Raw genomic sequence first — 10,201 nt, forward strand, 5'->3', positions numbered from 1 at the left:
CTTTTTTGGGCTGATTTTTAAACATATTGAGCCACCAGAACAGTTCCCTCCTGAGCTGTTTTCCACTGGCCATGTGGGGAGGCAGCACCTTGCAAACCACACTCCCTTTAGTTTGATTTCACTGGGTAATATTAGGAATCATCACCCATTGCTGCTTCTGGGTGTACCTTAAGCTGGCAGATGCTGGACATCACCTGAGGGTTTTTTAAGCAATCCCACGCTGAGTCCTTAGTTGTTCCTCTTCCTCCAGCTGATGACCACGTTTTTGTTTACTTGAAAAGGTTCCAGTTCTGTTTACTGGTCAGGATGTTCCCCTTGTACTCAGCTGGTAATGGGTGTGTAGCTCAGGGGAAGGAGATCTAGGACAGCCCAGAGGACACCACAGCCTCTGCAGCTCTCCTTTCCTCTCTTACCCACTTCTTGTATAACTCAGGGAATTCTGCAGTAAAGGACCTGTTATTTGTACTCTGCTCTGTCTTCCCTTCTGCCTCCCTCACTGCTTTGCTTCAACTCTGAGCACAGAACAAAACATTGAGAGTTCGGGTTTACTGTCAGTGTTTATTGAATTCAAACTATCACAATTCACCAGTCAGCTCCTGCAGCAGTTACAGGCCAGGGACCAGATGGCATAAAATCCATGTTGGTGGCCCTGGTGGGGACACCCAGGTGACACAACTACATGGAATAACACACCATACACATACTGAAGTACCTGGCTGATACATCACTGCAACCAAAAGATAACTACGTAAGCATTTCTTTTTCTAAATACAATGTTTTACTGATGTGTTTCATTGAAGAAAAGATTAAATTTAAACGGAGTAGTTTATTTTTCACTGAGCAACTGTTTCTTGATTTACTCTCACTTGTACATTAAAATGCCAATCAATTCACATCCTTATGGTGTTATTGACACCAGAATTAGTTCTATATCTAGACTGGGTAAGTTGGGTTCTTCATAATATTAACAAGAGAAGTACAATTAAAATATATGCTTCTACATATGTTTTGTTTAAAACCAGTATAGCTTTGATAGTTACTGCCTAAGTGCAACCACTTTAGTTGTGTTGAAAAGGTTTTTGAATCATCACTTATTATGCTGTAACTAATATTTTTCTTAATATTATATCACCCTAATGTTTCAATATATCCAAGATATCTGAAGCTAACGAAAACAAGAGTTTTCAGAAATCCAGCAATTCCATTACGTATTTCTGATTTCATTCCAAATTAACAGAATTTCCTTCTATGATTTCTAGTCATTCATAGCATTAAGAAAGCAAAAAATAGGACCAGGAGTACAGTGGCAGGCTTGTTTCACTGCCTCGTAATCCAGGACACCTTCTGTCTTCCATACTGTTGGTCATTCACCAACGTCACATTTCAAGAATTCCCACCTTGTCCAGAATAAAAGCTGCTCTTGACTTTGGGTGTCACTCCAGACTGTGGCTACAGAAGCCCAAAGACTTAGAGGTCAGTACTGACACCCCTTTTAAGTCAAGAAGCAACAGAGAATGGGGACCTTCTCCAATGCACAAACCTTTGTCCCAAAGGAACAGAGTATCCTTCAGCACCTACAAGTGGATCTGCAGCCCCGTGGCACTGCCAAGCAGATAAAGGATTTCTCAGAGGAAACTGCTCTTGTCCCTCAATGCTGACAAACTGGAAGGGCAGAAAACCCAGTCTGTCACTCATTGTTGGCTCCCAGCAGGACATATCCTCCCTCCCCACCTTTTAAAGAGTTCTGCTTAGGTTGGTAGTTTCAGTGCTGACTGTGCTTGGAGAGTGGAGACCCTTGAAATAGTACAACTGCTCCAGAGACAGCTGTGGCACTTTTAGATCCACCATCAATTCCATATCCTATCTTGGCCAAAGAAATGGAAGAAATCAAACTTAGGCTATCCTTGACAAGGTACCAAGAGTTTACAAGCCCAGTGAAAACAGAGACACCAAGCCCTGAAAGTCTCTCTCCAAAGCACTTTGGCTAATGTGGAATGTATCATAGAGGATCTTTTAAGCCTTCTAACAATTCCCTGCCAAACTGCCAGCAGTGGCTTTGTGTTCTATTTCACCAAGTCCCACAAGGGGAGCTTTACAAATCGAAGTCCAGGAAGTGCCTCATGTGAGCTTCCCTGTTCTTCATGGGCTACAAGAAATAGGAGCTACCACAGTAAGTCCAGAGGCATCAACAAGATACAGACCCAATAATTATGAGATCCAAATACCTTGATACAAACGATACAAATCGTTTTAAAGTTGTAAGTAGGAAGTACAGATTCCTCTGTACACAGAACTTCTGAAGACATATCACAACCCAAAGCAAAGAATGCCAGGAGAATTAAAAATCCATCCCAGTAGGAATGGATGTATGTTCTCCTTTGTGCTAATTCCCTGCATGTTTCAAAGGACTCACCTGTCTGCCCACAGGCTTCATGCAGAGAAGAAACAGCATTTTCTAGGTCCTGTGCACATGTCTTGAGACTCCTCAAATCAGAGTCCCAAAAACATTACAAGAAATCCAGCTTCTACCACCTGAACAACAAAAGATACACCAGCAGAGAATATCCCACCTCACAAAGGGGAAAAGCTTTATGACAGAAGACCCTGCTTTAAGCAAACAGCAGATTTATGCTCCATATGCAAGCCAAAAATGCACCCCCTGAACTCCTCAGCACACACAAAAAAACCCCCAACACTAAAGAGCCTTCAGTGTGAAGATGTGAAGCATGTTCTGGGTCAGTAGATGAGACAGAATACTTCATCCCACAAACTGTGTTATCACAGCACACACATCACTGCTCTGCAGGATGTCTTCCTGAAGACTCTCTGGTGTATTCCCTGAGTCAATGTCATTTATTCCTTGGTGATTTTAACACCATTTCTTTCCCATCAACTCTAAAAGTCTCTGCATTTCCATTCTGATGAGATCTGTCATATTGGCTTTTACAACTTCGTGCCATAAGACCTGGACTTACTGATTTCAGTAACTCTTTCTGTAGCATCTCATGGAGTCATACACTGAGAACCTGTGTATGAAGAACAGTCTGTGTATAGACAAAAAGGCAACACTGAGAGCTCCCTCAAAGCCTGGAACCTGAATTTGTCAAGGAATTCTTCCTGTTTCTTTCTCAAAGGGGTTATGGTTACCTGTGAAACACATTAATTCTGGGGCTCCTTTACAGTCAACCACAGAAGCCACAGCAGCTACTGAAGAGATTTAACAATGGTTCGTACCATGACTTTGATTTTAGGGCAATCAAAGTCTTTGCAAAACCTTTCATTATAGTTTTTGCTATCATCAGCATTTTGCTAAATCACTATCTAAAGGCTTCAGACCAAAGAATCAGCAGATTTCCCAAACCACTTGAAAGAGCTAATAATTTTTACCTCAAATCTTTGAGACTTTGGGTTTGATTACGTGCATATAAGTATCTAGGTGAACCAAACTAAGATAGGAGACCTTACTGTTTCACTTAAAGGAGAGAGAGCACAGTGCCACTGGAGAACAGCCAGAAGGCAGGGTACAAGGCCTCGGTGAACTGGGCTTTGAATTTATAGATCAAGTTGTTCTTCTCCCCCACCGCCATGAAGATCACAAAGCCCCCCTCACAGTGGAGCAGCACACCAATCCTGGTGGCCTTTGTGCTGGGTAAGCACTTTTCAACGTCGTCGTGCCAGGATGATATTCTGTTGTTGAGCCACTCGATGCACCAGGAGCTGCTGTTCCTGCCCAGGCGGCTCTCGGGGCCGTGCCGGGCCATGCTGCCGTAGCACACCCCGATGCCACAGAAGCTGTTCTGCTGCAGCTCCACCTCCCAGTAGTGGATCCCCCTCTTGAAGCACTGGAACCCCAGGACCTGGCGGAAGTCGGTGAAGCGCTGAGGGTGGGGGTTGTGACCCCTGAAGGTGTCTGAGACGGACATCCTGGTGTAGTTCTCCGACAGCATCACGTTGTTATGAGCTGTGTTGTAATCCAGGGTGATTTGAGCAGTATCTGCAATGACACGAATCGTGTGAAGGTACTGAAGAGCGAAGCACTTTTATTTATTTATCCTGTCCTGCCCAAGCACTGGTTCCCATGCATGTTCATCTCCCAGCTCTGCTCTCCTCCTCAGTGCAGGCAGTTCTGAGGGCCTCAGTAAAACCTTCTAGGTTTAACTGCAGCTCCATGTTACACAGCAGGCAAATGGAGGGCAAGTTTCCTTCCTTCCTGCATCCCCACAACCCAAATAAATGCTGGAAAAAGAAGGGGATCTTTGATCTGGCAGCAAAAGGTATACCCATGTTATATAGCATCTTATCAAGCCATCCTGGGCTCACATAAAAGCCTGCATTTCATTAAAAAAAAAAAAATTCAGTGCATTACACCATATTTCTAGGCTACCCTAATGCCATCATTTTGGAGGAAACCAAAGCCATTACTTGGAAAACTTCATTTATCTTCATAAAGATACACAAATACTGGAGACAAATTTGATTCATCTGGAAAAAGAACTATTTAAAAAACTCCTGCCCCTTTTTCCTCCAAAAATTTCCTTCATTTGTAACAACCAGCTGATGGCCTATTAAGCTAACAAAACCTCCTCAGAAGTATTTCTGTTAGGTAGCTACAGAGGACACATAACACCAGCACAATAAATGCAGAAAGTTCATCTTTAAGTAGTGTAATATTGAGTGTCTTACACTGCAGAAGCTCCTCTCTGGATTTCTTCAGAAAGCTGTCAATAAGCTCTTTAGTTGCAGCAGCAGCAGTTGCAGTTTTTGGTGCTGTGGTTGGTGCTGTGTGGACAGAAGAAAAGAGAGTTTGGCCAGTTGGGAAAGAAACCCTGCATGTTTAACACACCACCACAGACACACTCAGATTGGAGATTATCTGGTTTAGCCTCCTGCTCCACACCAGGTTAACTTCAATATTAGCTCAGGTTATTCCCCATCTTGTCAGGTTTTGAAAATCCCACTGTCTCTGTACAACCTCTATCAGTGTTTGATCACTCTGGTGATCATTACACCAACACTATTGACCAACACTCAATTTGCCAACACTAATGACCATCTGCTTATCATTTTAAGAGCCGTCAATGAAAATGAGAATAAGCATGCTGAAAGTTTGGACTTACCAACTTTAGCAGGTTTCTTTTTCTCCTCTGGAGGGGGAAAAAGAAAAAGCAGACTGTGAGTTCTACTGAGAATGAAAAGCCACTGATAAGACTGTGCCAGCTGTAACACCATTGTCATGGCTCCTCTGAAGCTGCACCAGTGGATGGAGCTGACAGTCCAGCATGTTGAAGCCAGGTGCAAATACACCCACACCGAAAAGCTGCACAGAAAACACAACCTGCTATTTGCCTCCTATTTCCAGAGTCATAGGAAATATGACCCTGGAATATTTCTCTCCTCCAGGATGCTGCATGTTCAGGCAAGTGGTAACACACCTGTTCCCATGAGGCACAGACTATTCCTTTTCTTTTTACAACAGAACTTCAGTGCAGCAACAGGAGCTACAAGTCTATTAAACTCCATCTTCCCCAACAGACCCCACTGAGTGCTCCACACCCAGGACTTGTGAATGGAAAGGACCTTTTGTCAAGAGCTCTGTGGGAGTAACAGAAGTGGTTTCTTAACACTTGGATTTATTTCCAAAGGAAAATATGAAAGATCTTCCAAACAGACTACAGTGCCCATTAATGCTGGTATCTGGAATAAAACAGCACTGAAAGGCCCCAGTATAACCTGCCACAAGGACTTTTCTCCATCACCCCAGCCCTACACTGTAGGCAAGATGTGGCCAGCAAAATGTTTGAGTAAGGCTCCTTTAATCACCACTTACTGGTATTTGCCTTCTCCTGCGGAGTGGCTGGAGTGTGGGAAAGGATTCTCTCTTTGTGGGAACGATCTTGTGAGGGAGCACCTAAAACAACAGAACATGAACAGCCCATAAGCAGAATTCAATACGTACAAATCCATCAAACAAGCCAAGAAGTGTTTGGTACAAATTAAAAAACCCTGAAAGAACCAGAGGGTGGGGAAGCTCTGCTTTGCTTTACAGCCCACACTGACACCACTACAGGCTGATGCACCACTGTACCTGTGCAGTTCACTGCTTTCCAGCTCACAAGGCATCCATCACTAAACATCCCAAAGCACCCTCCCTTTCCCGTGCCAAGGTGCTCATACAGATAATCTCTGCATCACCACTACAGCAAACAGCTCTGGGGTAACTGCTTGAACTCTTATTTATTTGTAAAACCATAGTTAGGAGAGGATGATTTCTTTAGTACTTACGTAGCTGATGAGGCCTTCTTCCAACAGGGGTTTTGTCTCTAGGAGCCACTGGAGGGCCCATAGTTTTCCCAGGTGTGGCTGCAATGGCAATATTTTACATTATGGTTGGTATTGCCAGTACACAGAAATGCACAGTAACTACAAAGAAAGGCATTAGTGAGGACATTTTTCAGTCTTATTTATCCATTATGTGAATAGAACTGAAGGGACACTCAGCAGAGATGGAAAGTGCATCCCCATGGCCCAGTTTTGCTTAACCCAGTAAGTAGGACTTACACAATCAGCACCTTGACAGTTGGGTAACCCAAGTCCTGTCACTCTAAAGAGTTTCACGTCTCCCCTCAAATCCATGTCCTAACCACATCCAAGCCTGCTACATAATGACACCATAAATTACTCTAAGGAAGAAAGGCTGAGCTGTGCCAGAAGGGTGTAGGATCATGATACTCATCAACTTATCCAATTACAGATAACAGTGAAGAGACACTGGCATGTTTTGTCTCCTAATTTAGCCCATATTGTAATGGTTTTGTGTGGAAATGCAGGGAGGACTGCAGAGGTTGGAAGACATAATTTACATTAACCAACTGTACTTGTTGCACTTTTTTTTTAAATTATATTTGGAGAGGGAAGATCCCTCATTTGAGCTCACAGCCAAAGCAGAAAATGCCAGTTTTCTCAGTGATACAGTACCTTCTGCTTTTCTCTCCTTATACTGAACCACTACTGCAAGTTTCAGTGTTTCTTTGAGGTTAACGGCAAACTTATAAGTGGAATTCATCACATTTTGGTCCATTTCAACCACAGGAACGAAAGCTTCTTTTGGTGATGTTCGTTGCAGTGCTACTGCTCTCTGAAATGACAGATGGAAGATTTGGGCAGACCACCTTGCATAGCACAGACGTTAAAATATAACCAGGTTATTTTAAATGGCACAAAGGCTACAGTTGGACACAACCCAGGGCATAATTTCAGCAGCAGCCCACATGCCTTAATTCCCAACTGATATCTGAAACAATGAGAAGGATCTGGACAGAACTGCAGCATCTCATGGAGATGAGTTCTCTCGCCCGCTGGCCCCTCTGTTTGTGGCAGAGGTAATGGCTGAACTGACCGTTCAGACACCATTTCAGTGTTCTTTGGCTGATATTTGTGTACTCATTGGTACATCCTTTCAGAGCAGGTTCTTGCACACAACTGCAATACCGTTTGACTGAAAGTGTCTGGAGAGCGGGATGACCACAGCAGGTTTTTGTGATTCTGCTATTCTAGAAACATGAAGAATTGGATTCACATTTAAAGGACATAATACCTTCATGAACAGAACGTCATCGCTTTCAGTCAGTGCCATCTCAATCTGATCTCTGAGAGACTGAATTTCATTCTTCTTATTTCCCAGAACACCGTAAATATAATCAAACTTGTTCCAAACTCTCTTTTCTTCATCTGCAATTGCTTTCATGACCTCATTTTCTCTTTCTTCAATTATAGCTTTAATTTCTGAAAACTCACTTCTAATCAAATCCTTCTTTCTGGAAGCTGTCTCCTGGAGCAGACAAGAGCAGACAGACACTGGTTTCAAAACAGTTTGTGAACAAAGTACTCTTACTGCTACTGCACAAAAACCTTTGAGGAACATTTAGGGTTCTCTTACTTGAAACAGGAAATAGAAGAGCTGAGTATTTCTACGTAGTTTGTAAAGAAAACTGCTTCACTCGCAAGGAACGGGGGCATTAAACACATAGTGCCTGGTTTACTCCCATATCCCACAGAGCTGCCTGGCCCTGCCAAAATGCCTCTTTTCTGTTCTTTCCTAATAACATCTTCTCCTGCCAATTCAACCTCAGTACTACAGCCGTTGTCACGAGGGCACAATCACCAACACCACACAGTGGCCAGCGTGCGCCAAGCAACCCGACAGCACTTTGAACAGTTACCCACTTACAGCAGATTGGCTTTGGTTGGTTTTCACAGTGCTCATTGCCTGAGCAGCTCTTTCACTCTGATTACTCAGCATCATGAGTTTCTTCTTCAGCATCACCTGCAATAGGAGAGATCAGAAATTATGTCAGAGAAGCAGTTGCATTGGGTCACACTCACTGAATAAGAATCATGTTCACAGGAAGTTTTAAATAACCTTGTAAGCATTTAGTACCAGCAGTTTAAAACCTATCTCTCCTGAAACCTTCCAGGATGTAGAAGTACTGTCCTGCATACGTGTGCCTTGTGGCACCCACACCCTCCCTGCAGCTCCACCTCTCCCAGAAGCAAGATGCACACTGTTGACTCACTCTCTTGATAAGCACTGAGTGCTTTCAGCAGTTCACATGCTAAGAATAAATGTTAGCTCTCAGGCTGGGCTTTGGGCACAGAGTTAATGGTACTGTTCACCCCTCTCATTTTGAGAATTTTATCACTCGGATGCGAGTTACCTGTTCCTTTAGCTCAAGATGCTGCTAAGCTCAGTCAGGGATGAGTTCTGCAGGAAAGCTGTACACACACTCACCAAACAGATGGGAGTTTGGCCACCTGAACTTTTCAAGCATGCTTTACTCAACTACCCTCCAATTTTCAGCTGCACTGTAAGATATGAAGGCCAGGCTTCCACTCTGTGAATCTCCTTCTCGCTGGAGAAGAGCACGTCCTATGTGCTGGAGATCTCCCTAGGCTACTTTTATAATTCTTTGAGTCTTAAAAACATACACAGGGCAATGTCTGTCCACAGCCCCTCGGGTCAGCCTGTGAGAAGGCCACGCAGTGAGCCCTGGCAGCAGAGGAGGCTTGGAGTTCTGGATGACACCAGGAGTGTAGAAGACCTCACTGGTCAGCCCAGCCCAGCCCAGGAGCTGGCAATCAGCCCCATGACAGCACCTTCCCAGAACCCTGGCCCTTGAGCAACATCTTGGAGAGAGGAGGAAAATGCAAGGAATGACTCTCTCCTTGCAGAGAGGAGGAAAACACAAGGAATCAATCTGAAGATGTGCCTGGGAGGGAGATAACAGTCTGCCAAGGCCAGATGCAAGATTTACAGTCCAAGTCTTGGTCCAGCCTCCCCCTCACCCTCCCTGAAGGAGCGAAGGGAGGCTCCAGGGTGTCCCTGGGAGGATGTTCCAGCCCCGGAGGGCACCAACCCCCCCGCAGCTGCTCACCTGGGCATTGGCTTTAGCCTGCTCCAAGGGGATGGTGTGGCACACCTTGTGCCCGAGCAGGCAGAGGGAGCAGATGCAGCTGCCGTGATTGCTGCAGAAGAACTCGAAGAGCCGGTTGTGCGAGGGGCACTTGCGGTACTGGAGGTCTCTCAGGGGCGGGCAGAGCTGGTGGTCGCGGAAGGCGGGGCTGTCGCGGTGCGGCCGCAGGTGCTCGGCGCAGAAGGACGCGGTGCAGGTCAGGCAGGTCTGCACGGCCGGCGCCTCCCGGCAGCTGTCGCAGTACACGGGGGGCTCCTCCGCCTCGCACTTCGCCGCCCCTCCATCCTCCTCCTCCTCCTCCTGCTCCTCACCCCCGGCCCCAGCGCGGCCCTGGAGCTGCTCCACCACCCGGCACAGCACCGTGTTCTTCTGCAGCTTCGGGCGGACCGCGAAGGTGGTGCGGCACTGGGGGCAGCTGAACCCCTCCGACAGCCCGGCCCAGCTGAGCTCCAGGCAGGCGGCGCAGAAGTTGTGGCCGCAGGGCACCGTCACGGGGCTGCTGAAGAGGCAGAGGCAGATGCAGCAGGTCAGTTCCTCCTCCAGCCCCGCCAGGCTCAGCTCCGGCTCCAGCGTCGCCATCGCCGCGTCCGCCGCTGCTCCGAACAGCCAGAAATGAAACTGGGGATGGAGAAACGAAACCGGGTCTGGAAAAAACGAAACTGGGGCCGGGGCTTTCCGGAAAATTGCGTGTCCCGTCCCCGCCCGATGGGAGGGGCAGCACCCGCCCGTCC

At 46.0% G+C, this 10,201-nt stretch overlaps 1 protein-coding gene across 1 annotated transcript; it reads right to left on the reverse strand.

Moving 5' to 3' along the window:
• Positions 1-541: 541 nt before the first annotated feature.
• Positions 542-10,142, reverse strand: TRIM25 (tripartite motif containing 25). Its single transcript, XM_032706698.1, has 9 exons — positions 9,432-10,142; positions 8,228-8,323; positions 7,595-7,828; positions 6,976-7,135; positions 6,283-6,360; positions 5,828-5,908; positions 5,118-5,144; positions 4,684-4,779; positions 542-3,994 (listed from the first exon to the last, which is right to left on the reverse strand). The coding sequence occupies exons 1-9, from the start codon at positions 10,047-10,049 to the stop codon at positions 3,474-3,476; spliced, it is 1,911 nt and encodes a 636-aa protein (XP_032562589.1). The 5' UTR covers positions 10,050-10,142; the 3' UTR covers positions 542-3,473.
• Between the last annotated feature and the right edge of the window lie 59 nt (positions 10,143-10,201).

This window comes from Chiroxiphia lanceolata, chromosome 19 (assembly GCF_009829145.1).
Source record: "Chiroxiphia lanceolata isolate bChiLan1 chromosome 19, bChiLan1.pri, whole genome shotgun sequence".
NCBI classification, from domain to species: Eukaryota; Metazoa; Chordata; class Aves; order Passeriformes; family Pipridae; genus Chiroxiphia; species Chiroxiphia lanceolata.